General features: G+C 35.3%; 1 protein-coding gene across 7 annotated transcripts in view; it reads left to right on the top strand.

Moving 5' to 3' along the window:
- The window catches only part of LOC135847739 (uncharacterized), a 138,872-nt gene that overhangs the window by 80,689 nt on the left and 41,299 nt on the right, over positions 1 to 16,884 (top strand). Inside the window, exon 2 of one of the 7 annotated variants that reach the window (XM_065367427.1) lies at positions 7,450 to 9,987. The exons of 5 other annotated variants lie outside the window; for them this stretch is intronic. In XM_065367427.1, the coding sequence (XP_065223499.1) occupies positions 7,457 to 9,319 (1,863 nt within the window). In that variant the 5' untranslated portion in view covers positions 7,450 to 7,456 and the 3' untranslated portion in view covers positions 9,320 to 9,987. Of the gene's footprint in view, positions 1 to 106; positions 2,337 to 7,449; positions 9,988 to 16,884 lie in introns of those variants that run through there. One more of the 7 variants, XM_065367432.1, reaches the window with a different exon arrangement.

The raw sequence follows: 16,884 nt of genomic DNA on the forward strand, positions 1-16,884 counted from the left end.
TTCGGTGGCAGGTTTTGTATTTCGAAGTACAGATACTTGTAATGCCCATGCACTTCGCCTATCAGCTGTTTGTCTCGTAGAATTAATTCGATCGTCACATTATCAGGTTCAATGGAAGTTGGACAAAGCCAAGACACAGACATGACTGAAGCAGCTCCGAAAGTATACGATATTCTTCATCCTACTCCAGTATCGCTAAAAGCACTATCAGCGATGGTCATTAGCCTCGAAATATGGCGTCGTGAAGCGAATGAATATCGCACGAGTGGAAAATTGAGAGAATTTCGAGTAAGCTCACGAATAGAAAATACCGGAATAAAACTTCCTGATTTACCTTCCACGATTCATAAGACGATCAACAAATTTTTTAATAAATTTGCGACTTCTGTCTTATCTTGGCTACGTGAACATCATAAACGAGTATTCGATTGTTACAGTCACGAGAACTCTATTTTACAATATTTCGACGATTTTGTATGCGACTACGACGGCTCCATTCATTACACGAGGACAGCCGAACGCATGATGCGTTCTGTAGGATTCAATAACGCAGGGCTAAAGTTTAAAATTGCCTGTACGTATTTCTTCGAAGACGATATCCAAAGAATTTGGCCTTCTGTATCAGGAAAAATGAAGGTAGATTTGATTAATTTTGACGAATGCCCGCAGTTGTATTACTGGATCTGCCGTCTCACGAATCAGTTATGTAAAGTGCCAAATCCAATCAGACCCTGGGTCAGGCGTACTCAACTTACTGTTGATGAGCGAATGTTTGATGCGCGCATGCCTTATAATAGACCTTCGTTTGAGTATTTTTGGAATCGTATCCCCGTTGAAAAACAATTGGAACGACCTCAACAACTAAATCGATTAGATTTTATTAGATTCATTTTACCAAAACTGAATGATCGGCAGCTCGATCAATTCTTTAATAATGGTCACGCATTTTATTCTCTGTTCCGCTATCTTCATCGCAATAAAAAAATCTTTTTAAGATTTTGGTTGTATATTAAGTCAAAGAACATCATGCACAAGTATACATTTAGCGATCTGGTCGTTGATTTGATAGAAGATGAAACTAACGGTCGTGATGAGATCGCTTATGAAAACTGGGAATATTTATGCCGTGAAATATGGATCGACTCTCCACTTGATTTCAAACAATCGACGATTAGTTTAATTTCATCCGATGGCGCATGGTTAAGCAATATGGATATTGGATATGATCATCATTCGAACCAGATACACGTCGAGTTCCTGTTGCTTATTCTACAAGATGCATCTCTCAAAGAAAGACATTCGTTCTGGCACAACTGCTGGGAAACATTGATTGAAGCAGTTCGAACCAAACATTTGCAACGAATGATGCGATTGTGTCTTAAAAATGAAGATGAGATTACTCAGTTCAAACAAAACTTCATAATTAGCAGCCCATTTGCCCTTCGAATTTGCATTTCGTTATTTATAGAAGCGTATTTTGACGAATTAAATGCCTGTGTGAGTTTCTGTTGTCCCGAATTGCAATCAGCGAGAAACTTCAAAGAACAAATCCTGCGATCAGTTTTTCTCAATCAGGATGAATATTGTCGACTGAGTCGTGAGATCGTCTGTGGAATAAAGGAATTTAATAATTTCGTTCGAGATGTTTCCGCCGATTTTAAAAACGAGCTTGTGTTGTCGTCTTATTTTTTGAAGCGCTTATCGAGTATTATTTGCGACAAAGGAATTCCTTCGAAAAAGCTAACCAAATTTATTCGGATCTTTGTTTCAACGAAAAAAGCTCTGAGGCAGGTCAAGAAGAGTTTGATTGATTCGTTGAAAGAGTACTTGAGTGCTAATGCGACTGGCCATGGTGATCTATTTCGTAAGCCTAAGTTCAACTCGATTTTATTGTGGTGTTTGGGAAGTGATGAGGCCGTTGGAGAATTCAAATTAACCTGTACGTCTTCTTAGTGCAGCTAGTAAGATGACCCTAGAACTCGTATCATAGAATTTGTGACTTTTTAAAATAAATTTAAGTTCTATACGGTTTGTTCAATTTTTATTTTCTATCGATTCTTTATTCTTTAATAAAGTACCTACGTAATGCTATCGAATACTTTCGTCGTATTACATGGGCACTTACGCTTATCTTGAGTAGCTAAATTAGTAGATAGGTATCAATTAAGATTTATTGGTCTGTAGGCTATATTTTTTTAAAGAATAATCCTAAATTGAGAATGTACTTATTTAGTAGAATATTATGAAAATAGTAAAAAAATTGATAAAATTTTCTGAATTGACTAAAAAATTTGAGATTGTAGCCCATGTTATCATCGTTTTTGATGAAAAAAAAACCAGAAATGACTATAGGTACCTATAAGTAAATATCAAATTTAAATCAACACCAATCATTGAAAAAAATGTTCAACAAATCCATGTTTTTAAAAATGAGTACCTACCTATCGAGTTTTCCAACATTTCCTTTTTTGTAGCAATTTTAAAAAATTATACTCGCGTTACAATTCATTTCTATGATTTGTGATTTTTAAATCGATTTTCGCCCAATTCAACATTTTTTTTTTTTTTTTTTTTTTTTTTGGTGAACTTTCGTACCTAGACCCACGATATATTGAAGCGTTTTTCGTCTGAGTTATCATGTGTGCTTTGTGTATTTTTCGTAGTTGCGAAATTTTTTTGTAATTTTTTGAAGTTTAAACATTTTTGTGGGTATGACAATTTATCAGCTGTTTGATAATTTGTTAACCACGATTTATTTTTTTGGTTTTATTTAAAATTTGTTTTTTATGTTCATTATATGTACTTACATAGAGGAAAAGGTACAATTATGGACCCCCCATGGTTAAGTGTACAACCACTAGCGCTACGGTCATGCTGGGTACTAAAAATTATACTAGTAGTGTAGTATCGATGATCCATGTACTTATTTTGGATCCATGCAAACTTGGGTGTCTCTCATCAGCAATTGTTTTTTTTTGCGCATTATTTTCTTCCCAATGGAAAATTTTACAAGTTTTCCATTCAGTAATTCATCAACTTCAAATGAAGTTTGGAAAAAAAATTATTAGCGAAGTAAGTAGCTTACAATGTGTACTTTCAAAATATACTTTCATATTTGTCTGTACTTCAACTGAACTGATTTTCATAATTTTTTTCATTTTTCATAAACTGCGCCGATTTTTTTCATGGGTATAAATATGGACCCCTAAATTTTTTTTACCTAATTTTGATTCAATATTTTTTAGAATGTCGAGAAAAGTGTTATTAACAAAGAAGGCAAGTCCAAAGTGTCGAAAATGGGACCATGATTTTTTCATTTTTCATAAACCTGGCCAATTTTTTGCATGGGTATAAATATGGACCCCTAAATTTTTTTCATCTAATTTTGATTCAATGGTTTTTAGAATACCGAGAAAAGTGTTATTAATAAAGAAGACAAGTCCAAAGCATCAAAAAACATCTTTAAATAAATTTTTTGAAATTTTTATTCATTTTTTGAGGGGGTCCATATTTGTACCCGAGTCCATATTTGTACCACTTTATGTCACTTTTCTAAATTTCAAATTTCTCCGAGAGTTTTCAACAAAAAAAAATTTTTTTTACACAATATACTAGAGTCTTTGGCCTTTCAAATGGTATATTCGAAAAAAAAATTTGATAATTTTTTCTACCCTTTAAAGCCAAAAAGCTAGAGGGGGTCCATATTTGTACCTTCTCCTCTATTATTAAAAAATTATTGACGAAGAAACACGAAGCGTATTATTGTGACAAGTATGTGAATGTGAAAATTGTGTTAGCACTTCTTGATTGAAAATTTTAAGGTAATTTCATCCTTATAAGAACTGAAATATAACCTCAAACCGTACGTGAGCTTATTAGGAATGTTTTGAGCACTGATTGGATTTCAATTCAAATCTGTCAATCATTTACAGACAGAGGTGCAAGTTTTCAGAAATGCTCAGAAAACAAGTTTTGAAGTAAATTTTTGATTTTATACTCGAATAAACCTAATTCATGTTAAAAAGGTCTTGGGGTACTTTTTTTAAAAATCCCAATAATCGTGACCAATTTTTGGGCACCAAAATTTGTGAAAAGTGCTCAAAAAATATTTTTATAGAAAATTTTGAATTTTGGCCGAAATTTTAACACATTTTGATAGGTCACACGATGTCTCGAAATTTTTTTCAAAAATACCAAAAATCCTGTACCAATTCAAGCTCAAAATTTTTCAAAAGCGCTCAAATTCTTTTTGAGATTTTCTGCCAGTATTTCAAGCAGTTTTGATTGGTCATGGTGTCCCTTTTTTGAGAAATCCCAAAAATCATGACCCACTTTTCAGCTTTAAATTCTTCAAAAGTGCTCAAAAAATTCAAGCTGACGTTTAACTCGTATTGATATGTCTTACAACAGTTTTTCAAAAAATTTCACATTATCATGTTCCAATTTCAAGCCAAAAATCGTTTAAAATATTAGAATTTCTCGCGAATTGTTTGCTCATAATTTTAATTTTCTGCATGAAACTTCTTCAGAAATTCTAAAAATCGTGAGTACATGACCTAGCGTGGGTTCAACATTTTTCAAAAGTGCTATTCGGAGTAGGCAATGAGAGTAGGGTACTCGAGGTGTCCGCATCTAATTTAAAAGAAATCGAAATTTCTAGAAAGAGCATGGTGTAAAACCTGAGGCCCGCATAAGGATCACTTGCACCCCCAGCCGATCCACCGGGACAACTTTTTTCTTAAAGGGGGAGTCCTAAGGAACATTTCCAGCCCTTATCCTCAAAAAAAAAGTGGCCCTACTTATAAAATGGCGGCCATTTTTTTGATTGATAGGTCAGCCGAAATCGCAGATTTTGCGTTCCAACATAGGACTAGTATAAAATTTGCCTGTCAAAACTTCAAGTGCTAAAATGCCTTTTTCGATTTTTGGTGAATTTTCAAAAATCAAATTTTGGCCAAAATGTGTGAAAAAAATCAGCATTTTACCAAACTGACCTAGAAAGCTGAAATTTAGAGTACACCCTATTTTCGACCAGCCAAATCGATTGGAAACTGTTTCAACCCGTTTTGAGCACTTCTAGAGCCTCCAGTAGATTTTTGAAACTTTAAATTCCCACAAAATTTTATCAAATGGAGTTGGAAAGCCGAAATTAATTCTGCAAACTAATTTCAATACGCTCTGAAGTCGACTGCAGGTGAATTTCAAGTCGTTTTGGAGCCTCCAGCAATTTTTTGAAAATTACTGGAGCCTCCAGTAGATTTTTGAAACTTGAAAATTTCCCCAAAATTCCACCAAATGGAGTTGGAAAGCCGAAATTCACTCTGCGAACTAGAGAATTAATTTTGGCTTTCCAACTCCATTTGATGAAATTTTGTGGGAATTTCGAGTTTCAAAAACTTCTGGAGGCTTCCGAACTGCTCAAAACGGGTTGAAACAGTTTCCAATCGATTTGGCTGGTCGAAAATAGGCTATGTCCCAAATTACAGCTTTCTAGGTCAATTTGGTAAAATTTTGATTTTTTCTCACATTTTGGCCTAAATTTAATTTTTGAAAATTCACCAAAAATCGAAAAAGGCACTTTAGCACCTGAAGTTTTGACAAGTGATGAATTTTTGCCTGCTCTTTCGACCTACCTTTGTACGGTTTAAAAATGCTCATGCCAGTCCTATGTTGGAACGCAAAACCTGTGATTTTGGCTGACCTGTCAATCAAAATGGCCGCCATTTTGTAAGCAGGGCCACTTTTTTTTTGAAAACAAGGGCTAGGAATGATCCTTAGAACTCCTCCTTTAAGAAAAAAGTTGCCCCGGAGGATCGGCAGGGGGTGCAATTTACCCTTATGCGAGCCCCCCGACTATAACCCAGATTTCAGCTGCCCAAATATTGATTTTTCGATTTTTGGTGAATTTTTGGAAATTCAAAATTATTACCTATTTTCAGCGAAAATGACGGAAATTTGTTCTAAAACTAATATCAATTGAGTACCTCGAACCGAATTTCGTCATTTTCAGCCATTCTATAACCTACAACGCGATTTTTCGATTTTTCCAAAATGGAAAAAATTTGTGATGCTTAAAATCGTGTTCGACTTTATTTTCGCGACGTACTATTTAACGAGTTCATCTGCCTTTCCCAACTCAATCTTTAGAATATTTTATCGGTGAATAAGAAAGAAATTCAAAAATCCAAAAATTTTGTGAACGAGAGAAAATTTTTGAAATTTTTACGAATGTCTTTGTCTTGTTTAAAATCATCCCACAAAACAGAATTTCACAATTTCGAGTCATTCTGAAGCCATCATGGTGATTTTCAATTTCTCCAGAAGGTGAAGAAATTAATTCGTGCAGCTAAAAATCGAGTTATGACTTTTTCTGGTCCTATTCAACGAGATTCATTTGGCCCAAGCTGTTCAAATTAATTTCTTCGTTCTGAGATGACATTTTGAAATTCTGGAGAAATTTAAATTACTGCTATTACGCCTCATACGCCTCATTAGTTTCAGTACTAATTTACAGTATTATTGGGTCATTCCATGCCAAATCGGTGGATTTTTGCACGAGTGGTCTTCGATTTTATCCAAAATCAGATCATGTTTAGAGGTCATCAAACAATGACGAATGACGCAAACCGGACATTTTTTCGATTTTTTTGGCGGAGCTGTGGGGCTTCAAAGTTCTCCGAAATGGCCGAAAATGGAAAATTTCAGTTGCAAATTGCTCCTTGAACTTTTTTTCAAATTGTAGTACATTGAGAGGGTATAATCGACGAATGATGTCAAAATCAGTGTTGCCACTTTCGAAAACCTAAAAAAATTTATTTATATCTTATAATTCAAATATAACCGTGATGTCCCCCAGTAAAAATTCTGAAAAGTTTCTCAATTTTAGTCCTTTTCATGTACAATAACATATCAAAAAATTGGACTGACTTTTTTTCTCATTTTCGAGGAAAAAAATTACAAGTTTGGCACTTATTGCAAAAATACCATCAGAAAGCTTAAAAATGAAAATTTCTGCACTTTTGAGATATTTTACCAATGTGTAGGTGTAGACGAACATTTGAAAAATTCCCTCCATCCTTTTGTCTACGAATTGACGAGAAATAACATTTTTCGTGCAATAATAATTTCAAGAGTGAAACACACTGAAAAAACTTCGCGCCGTTTTAAACAAAAGTAGGAACCCAAAAAGTGAATATTTTTGCTCTTTTAAAATATTTCACCAATATACATATAGACGGACATCAAATTCGATTTCTAGAGCATTGGTTGCCAGTTGGATTGCAGACTATGATAAAATGCGGTACGATCTGGTTGGATGAAATTCTTGCATGATGTAAAAATGAATTTCTGTGTCATATTTTGTACTTTTAAGTACATATACCTAATGCACAAGGTCAATGCCTGTTAGCTGTTTTTCTCGTAGAATTAATTCGATCATCACACTTGCAGATTCAAAATGGAAGTTGGACAAAGCCAAGACCTAGAAATGACTGAATCAGCTCCAAAAGTATACGATATTATTCATCCTACTCCAGTATCGCTGCAAGAACTGTCAGCGATGGCCATTAGCCTCGAAATATGGCGTCGTGAAGTGAATGAATATCGCACTAGTCAACAATTGGAAGAATTCAAAATGTACAGATCACGAATGGAAATTACCCGAGCAAAAAGTATACTTCCTGATTTACCTTCCACGATTAATAAGACGATCGAAAAATGTTTCATGAGATTTGAGGATTCATTCGCATTTTGGCTTCTTGTGCATTATGAACGAGTATTCGATTGTTACAGTCACCGGAATTATATTTTACAACATTTCGATGATTTTGTGTGCGACTTCGACGGCTCCATTCATTACTCCAGGACAGCCGAACGCATGATGCGTTGTGTAGGATTCAGTACAATGATCAAGTTTAAAATTGCCTGCTTGTATTTCTTCGAAGACGATATCCAAAGAATTTGGCCCTCTGTATCGAGACACCTGAGCGTTGATTTGATCCATTTTCACAAATGCCCGCAGTTGTACTACTGGATCTGTCGTCTCAGAAATGATTTGAGTAAAGTGCCAATCTCTTCCAGGACCGGTTTTAATGATTCTAGTACTGTTGATGAAAGAATGTTTGATGGGCACCTGATTCATAATAGACCTTCGGTGGAGTATTTTTGGAATCGTATCCCTGTTGAAAAACAAATGCAACGAGCTCGACGCCTAGATCGATTAGATTTTGTTAGATTCATTTTACCAAAACTGAATGACCAGCAGCTCGATGAACTCGTGAATGATACGCATACCGATGAAACTGAAAGCGGATTTTATCCCCTGTTCCGATATTTTCATTGCAAAGAAGATACCGTTTTAAGAATTTGGTTCTATATTAGGTCAAAGAATATCATGAACAAGAGTACTTTTACACATCTGGTCGTTAATTTGATTGAAAATGAAGATTACGGTTGTGGTGAGTTCAATCACGAAAATTGGGAATATTTATGCCGTGAAATATGGAACGACTCTCCACTTGATTTCAAACAATCGACGATTAGTTTTATTTCATCGGATAGTGAATGGTTAAAATCGATTACAAAAATCGAAGATGATTACCATTCGAATCAGATACACGTCGAGTTCCTATTGCTTATCCTACAAGATGCATCTGTCATAGAAAGAAACTCGTTCTGGCATAACTGCTGGAAACCTTTAATTGAAGCAATTCGTACCAAAGCTTTGCAACGAATGATGCAATTGTGTTTCGAAAATGAAGATGAGATTGCTCAGTTCAAACAGAAGTTCATGATTAACAGCCCAGTTGTCCTTCAAGTTTGTGTTTCGTTATTGAAAAATGCAAATTTTGACGAATTGAAAGATTTTGTGGTTTTTTTTCATCCCGAATCGCGAACAGCGAGATACTTCAAGCAAAAAATACTGATATCAGCTTTTCTCAGTGGAGATTGTCAACTCTCTTGTAAGATTGTCAATGAAGCCGAGAAATTTGGTGACTTTGTGAAAGATGTTCCCACCACTTTTAAAAACCGGCTGGTGTTATCGAGTTCATTTATGTGGCGTTTATCGATATTAATTTGCGGTGAAGGAATTTCTTTCAAAACGCTCACCGAATTCATTGACACCTTTGGTTCAACGGATGAAGTTCTAAAGCAGATCAAGGTGGGCTTGATTCGATCGTTGAAAGAATATGTGTCTACTTCTATAGTAAGTAACTGGATGTACGATCTGTTCAGCGAGAACAAATTCAAACCGATTTTATTATGGTGTTTGGGAAGTAATGAGGCAGTTGAAGAATTCAAATTAACCTGTATTTCTTAGTTTTGTAGCATAGATGACCATCCTAAAACTCGTGTCATAGATCAATTTAAAAAGTAGGTTAGAAGATATCACATATCAATTAAGATTTATTGTTCATTTAAGCTGTATTTTTATCAAAACTAATCCTAAATTGAGAATGTACATATGTACCTACTTGATACTTGATAAGAGAGAAAATATGCTAATCTTCAATAAAATAATGATTCTTACCTGCGAATAAAACTGATCAAATATTATGAAAATAGTGAAAAAATTAATTTCCTAAATTGCCATAAAAAATTTGAGTTGTTGCTCAAGTTATCAAAAACTTTGAAATGATTGTAAGCATTATGTCAATTTGTAAGTCGTAGTCAAATTTAAATCAACAACGTGAATGTTTGAAAAAATGTGTCTCGCGCCACTTCGAGAAATTTTTTGTGTTTTGGATAACTTTCGTACATCTTCGAACGTTTTTGTCTTTGTTCTCATGTGTATTTTGTGTACCTAATTTGTAGTTTAAAAATTTAGTTGTGATTTTTATGAGGTTTGAACATTTGTAGGTATGACAAATTCATCAGCTGTTTGACAATTTGTAATCTACAATTTTTTTTTTTTTTTTGGTTTTCATTGCATTTACAAATTTGTTTTGCTCCTATGTTTATTAATTACCCATTATTAAAAGATCATTAACGAGGAAACATAATGAGTATTATTGTGAATTTGTGATAATGTTGAAAATTGTATTAGCACCAAGCACCTATGTGGTCCTACTTACAAAATGGCGGCCATTTTGATTGGCAGGTCAGCCGAAATCGCAGATTTTGCGTTCCAACATAGGACTTGCACGAAATTTTTTAAACCGTACAAAAGTAAATCGAAAGAGCAGGCAAAAATTCATCACCTGTCGAAATTTCAAGCGCTGAAGTGCCTTTTTCGATTTTTGGTGAATTTTCAAAAATAAATTGTTGGCCAAAATGTGAGAAAAAATCAAAATTTTACCAAATTGACCTAGAAAACTGAAATTTAGGATATACCCTATTTTTGACCTGCCAAATCGATTGAAAACCGTTTCAAACCGTTTTGAGCAGTTCTGGAGCCTCCAGCAGACTTTTAAAAATGGAGTTGGAAAGTCGAAAGTCGAATTTCATTCTGCAAACTAATTTCAATTCACTACGAAGTCGACTGCAGGTGAGGTTCAAGTGGTTTTGGAGTCTCCAGCGATTTTTTGAAAATTACTGGAGCCTCCAGTAGATTTTTAAACTTGAAATTTCCCTAAAATTTCATCAAATGAAGATGGAAAGCTAAAATTTACTCTGCACTCCAATTTTAACACCCTCTGAAGACGATTTCAGGTCGGTTCGAGTCATTTTGGAGCCTCCAGCGACTTTTTGAAAATTACTGGAGTCTCCACCAGATTTTTGAAACTTGAAATTTTCACATCATTTTATCAATGGGATTTAGTGAGCCAAAATTTACTCTGCAAACTAATTTCACTACAATATGAAGTAAACTGCATGGTGGTTTCAAGTGGTTTTGGAGCCTCCTGTGACTTTTTGAAAGTTACTGTAGCCTCCTGTAGATTGTCGAAACTTGAAATCTCCTCAAAATTTCATCATAAATGGAGATGAAAAGCCGAAATTATCTCTGCACCCCAATTTTAACACCCTCTGAAGACGACTTCAGGTGGGTTCAAGTCATTCTAGAGCCTCCAGTGACTTTTTGGAAGGTTTCATGGTGTTTTAAGAAAATTGAAATTTCGTTAATTTTAGCTTCCCATCTCCATTTTTATGAAATTTTGGGGAAATTTCAAGTTTAAAAAATCTACCGGAGGCTCCACAACTGCTCAAAACGGTTTGAAACGGGTTTCAATCGATTTGGCAGGTCGAAAATAGGGTATATCACAAATTTCAGCTGTAGCGTCACACTTTTTTAGAAATTTTAAGAAATAGCTTGAACCCACATTTCAGTTGCTCAAATATTGATTTTTCGATTTTTGGCAAATTTATTTGGAAATTCAAAACTAATTATTTTCAGCGAATATGAGGGAAGTTCTGATACTAATATCATTTATCAATTCCCTTGGACCGAATTTCATCATTTCCAGTCATTCTGTAGCCTCCAACGTGATTTTTCGATTTTTCCAGAATTTTAAAAGGGTAGCTAGAAACCCCCATCCCCCATTAAAATGTGCAAGATGCCCTTAACCTCGGATTTCGATATAACTCACGCTACTCACAGGACAGGGTATGTTTAGTACTCCGAAAAAATAATTTTGGACCCATAGCTCGCCCCCTCACTCCACCCCTCGCAACTAGGGGGACCAAAAAATGTTTTTTTCAAAGGAAAATAAATTCTGCATCAGAGCGTGTTTGAGAGGGTACCAGCTAGGTACCTCCTCGAATTTTTTCAGAATTTTTCATCATGGAGGGGGGGGGGTGCAAACAAAAGAAAACTTTAAATCGACATAAGTATGTATCTCCGGAACGAAAAAAAAAAACATACTTACCAAAATGATTTTTTCGTCAACTATTTTCCATAGAGATCATCACCCGGCCATTTGGAGCGGTGGGTTAAGCTCAAAAGCTCAAAAAATACTCAAAAAACACGTGTTTCACGTTTTTCTCCATAGCTATGGACAAATGGCGGAAATCGAAAAGAACTAAAGTTGTTCAGCGTGAAATTTCACCTCAGAATGTGCAATAAAAAATTCATTTATACTTACTTACAAAAAACTAGGTGAACATTTTGGGTACGAAGGGAAATTTCGAAATTTGCACGAATGTCTTTGTCTTGTCTAAAATCAACCCGAATTTGACAATTTCAAGTGATTTTCGAGCCTGCAGGGTGATTTTTAATTTCTCCAGCAGACGAGGAAATTAATTCGAGTAGCTAAAAATCGAGTAGTGGCTTATTCTGGACCCATTCAACGAGATTCATTTGGCCCAAGCTGCTCAAATTAATTTCCTCGTCTTTTAATTTATTAAATTCGGGATTTTTTAGACTCCACCATCTGTAGCTGCGACAGTCCGAAATAATTATGTACCGTACTTATTTTCTGGCATTTTAGACTCACTATGTAAAAATTTAACTGAATTTTTCGCGCAGCAAAAATGTAGGCACCTATTTAAATAAAGTTCGATTTCTCGAGCACTGTTCGCCTGTGGAATGCAGACTGAGGATAAAATGCGATTCGATCTGGCTAAATTAAATTCGTGCATGAGCATGATGTAAAAATGAATTTCTGCGCCAGTTTTTTGCACGTTGCTTGTTGGATGTTTTTCTCATAGAATTAATTCAATCATCACATTTCCAGGATCAAACGGAAGTTGGACAAAGCCAAGACGTAGAAATGAGTGAAGTAACACCAAAAGTATACGATATTCTTCATCCTACTCCAGTATCGTTGCAAGAACTGTCAGCGATGTCCATTAGCCTCGACATATGGCGTCGTGAAGTGAATGAATATCGCACGAGTCGACAATTGGAAGAATTTCAAGTACGCAGTTTACGAATAGAAAATACCCGGATGAAACTTCCTGATTTACCTTCAACGATTCATAAGACGATCAAAAACTTTTTTAATAAATTTTCGAGGTCAGTCTTATATTGGCTATTTGCACACCATAAACGAGTATTCATCTGTTGTTACGGTCACGAGAACTATATTTTACACTATTTCGACGATTTTGTATGCGACTACGACGGCTCTATTGATTACACTAGAACAGCCGAACGCATGATGCGTTGTATAGGATTCAGTGCAGAGACAAAGTTTACAATTGCCTGCTTGTATTTCTTCGAAGACGATATCAGAAGAATTTGGCCCTCTGTATCGAGACACGTCAGCGTGGATTCAATGAATTTTCGAATGTTCCCGCAGTTGTATTACTGGATCTGCCGTCTCAGGAATGAGTTAGGTAAAATTCCAACCGAATGGTACAATGATACTCGTACTGTTGATGAACAAATGCTTGATGCGCATATGCCTTATAATAGACCTTCGATGGAATATTTTTGGAATCGTATACCCCTTGAAAAACAAATGGAAAGAGAACAATACCTTGCAGGGTTAGATTTTTTTAGATTCGTTTTACCAAAACTGAATGATCAGCAGCTCGATGAACTCGTGAATGGTGCTTATGGCGGCGGCGCATTTTATCCTCTGTTCCGCTATCTTCATTCTGAAGAAGATGTCGTTTCAAGAGTTTGGTTGTACATTAGGTCAAAGAACATCATGAACAAGAGTACTTTTATCGATCTGATCGTTCATTTGATAAAAGATGAAGATTACGGTAGTGATGACATCGTTTATGAAAATTGGGAATATTTATGCCGGGAAATATGGAACGACTCTCCACTTGATTTCAAACAATCGACGATTAGTTTTATTTCATCCGACAGCGGATGGTTACTTGATAAGCATATTGAAAATGATCATCATTCGAATCAGATAGACGCCGAGTTCCTATTGCTTATTCTACAAGATGCATCTCTCGAAGAAAGAAACTCGTTCTGGCACAACTGCTGGAAAACATTGATTGAAGCAGTTCGAACCAAAGATTTGCAACGAATGATGCGATTGTGTCTTAAAAATGAAGATGAGATTACCCAGTTCAAACAAAACTTCATGAATAACAGCCCAGTTGCCCTTCGAGTTTTCCTTTCGTTATTTACACAAGCGTATTTTGACGAATTGAATGCCTTTGTGAGTTTCTGTTTTCCTGAATTGCAAGCGGCGAGAAACTTTAAAGAAGGAATCCTGCTGTCATTTTTTCTTGGTGAAGATTATCAACTCAGTCAGAAGATAGTCTGCGGAGTAAAGGAATTTAAGAACTTCGTTCACGATGTTTCCATCGATTTTAAAAATCGCCTTGTGTCGTCGCCTTCGTTTTTGATGCGTTTAATGAGCATTATTTGGAACAAAGAAATCTGTTTGAAAAAGTCCATCGAATTTATTGAGATCTTTGTTTTAACCGAAGATGCTCTAACGCAGATCAAGATGTGTTTGATTGATTCGTTTAAAGAGTATGTGACTATTAATGCGAATGTGAGTGACCTTGATAATTTATTTGGTAAGCCTGAGATCAACTCGATTTTATTGTGGTGTTTGGGAAGTAATGAGGCCGTTGATGAATTCAAATTATGGGTGTACTTTAGCTTCCGATTTCCCGAGAAACTAGGTAATGAGTAACTTTTATAGAAAAATATTTGGCTGCCAAATCGAGAGTGTAAAATTCTACTTTATAATTTTATCAGTATAATATAAGTTAATAGTCGGGGAGCCCGTTTAAGGATCACCATTTTTCAAACTCTACAATGGTAGATCGAAAGATCAAGCAAAGATTTATCACCTGCCAAAATTTCAAGTGGTAAAGCGCGTTTTTCGATTTTTGGTAAATTTTTGAAAATCAAATTTAGGCCAAAAATGAGGGGAAAAAAATCAAAATTTTACCAAATTGACCAAGAAAGCTGAAATTTGGGATACACCCAATTTTGGACATGCCAAATCGATTGGAAACTGTTTCAAACCGTTTTGAGCAGTTCTGGAGCCTCCAGCAAATTTTCGAGACTCGAAATTCCCACAAAATTTCACCAAAATGGAGTTGGAAAGCTGAAATTTATTCTGCAAACTAATTTCAATACGCTACGAAGTCAACTGCAGGGGGATTTCTAATCGTTTTGGAGCCTCCGGCGACTTTTTGAGAATTCCTGGAGCCTCCATTAGATTTTTGAAACTTTAAATTTTCACAAAATTTCATCAAATGGAGATGGAAAGCTGAAATTTACTCTACACTCCAATTTTAACACCCTCTGAATACGACTTCAGGTGTGTTCAAATTATTTTGGAGCCTCCAGCGACTTTTTGAAAATAACTGGAGCCTCCAGTAGATTTTTGAAACTTGAAATTCCCGCAACATTTTACCAAAATGGAGTTGGCAAGCTGAAAATTTACTTCGCAAACTAATTTCAATACGATATGAAGTCGACTACATAGTGGTTTCAAATGGTTTTGAAGCTTCCAGATACTTCTTAGAAATTTCAATTATCTAAAAAAAACACCATACGACTTCTCAAAAAGTGCCTGGAGGCTCCAAAACCACTTGAAATCCACCAGCAGACGACTTCGTAGCGTATTAAAATTAGTTTGTAGAATGATTTTTGACTTTCCATCTCCGTTTGATGAAATTTTCAGGAAATTTGAAGTTTCAAAAATCTACTGGAGGCTCCAGTAATTTTCAAAAAATCGCTGGATGCCCCAAAAACGACTTGAAATCCCCCTGTAGTTGACTTCGTAGCGTATTGAAATTAGTTTGCAGAATAAATTTCAGCTTTCCAACTCCATTTTGGTGAAATTTTGTGGGAATTTCGAGTCTCGAAAATTTGCTGGAGGCTCCAGAACTGCTCAAAAGGGTTTGAAACAGTTTCCAATCGATTTGGCATGTCCAAAATAGGGTGTATCCCAAATTTCAGCTTTCTTAGTCAATTTGGTGAAATTTTGATTTTCTCCCTCATTTTTGGCCTAAATTTGATTTTCAAAAATTCACCAAAAATCGAAAAACGCACTTTAGCACTTGAAATTTTGACAGGTGATAAATTTTTGCTTGATCTTTCGATCTACCTTTGTACAGTTTGAAAAATTGTGTGCAAGTCCCATGTTGGAACGCAAAATCTGCGATTTCGGGTGACCTGTCAGTCAAAATGGCCGCCATTTTGTATCTAGGGGCACTTTTTTTTTTGAGTACAAGGGCTAGAAATGTTCTTTAGAACTCCCCCTTTAAGAAAAAAGTTGTCCCGGAGGATCGACGGGGGGGGGGTGCAATCCATAATAATTATTGAGAATTTATTTTGAACGAATCACACTCGTACACGTTGATATTTAATACGAGTATGTTGGAAACGTTGCCAAATCGAGTTTTTCGTTTCATTTCGAAAAATTTCCAAAATAATTTCGACTTCCAGTAGACCCGAATAACAGAATTTTCCTGTTCAAGCCCGTCACCACTTGTTCTCCTCGACGTTGTCGTGGAAAATTGTAATTAACGCTCTCGGCCGGAGAATGATATTACATTATTTTCATTTTCATTTTCATTTACTGCATTTTTAATGTGCTATAATATTGGATGCAATGGGTTCACGAAGTGTTTTTAATAAATGGAGGATTTGAGGATATTTTTTTTCAATTTTTCAAAATTTAATTTTCTGGTTAGATTTTATATGGAATTTTTTTTCGGGGGGGGGACAAGCAGTGCCTCTAAAGTAAATTTCAAAAGGATAAAAAATTTGATAAAAGAAGCTTCCAAGCATTTTTCTAAAAAAAAAGGACTTGTTAGTTGTTTGGAAAACATTAAAACAAAAAGAGGATTTTTTAGGCTGGCAAAACTAAAATGATTGCTTTTCGGATATTTTGGCGAACAAAGCAAAAAAGCACAAGTTCCTTAGCAATTTTTGCAAAAATTACGACCATTTGACTATAGGTAGGTAGGTACTTTATCGAAAAAATACTTCCTGAGAATTTTGACAGAAGAAGATTTCAAATTTTCACCAATTCGCAAAAAAATTAACTCTCTGCGATAAGTAATTTTGTA

Source organism: Planococcus citri, chromosome 5 (genome assembly GCF_950023065.1).
Source record: "Planococcus citri chromosome 5, ihPlaCitr1.1, whole genome shotgun sequence".
NCBI lineage: Eukaryota > Metazoa > Arthropoda > Insecta > Hemiptera > Pseudococcidae > Planococcus > Planococcus citri.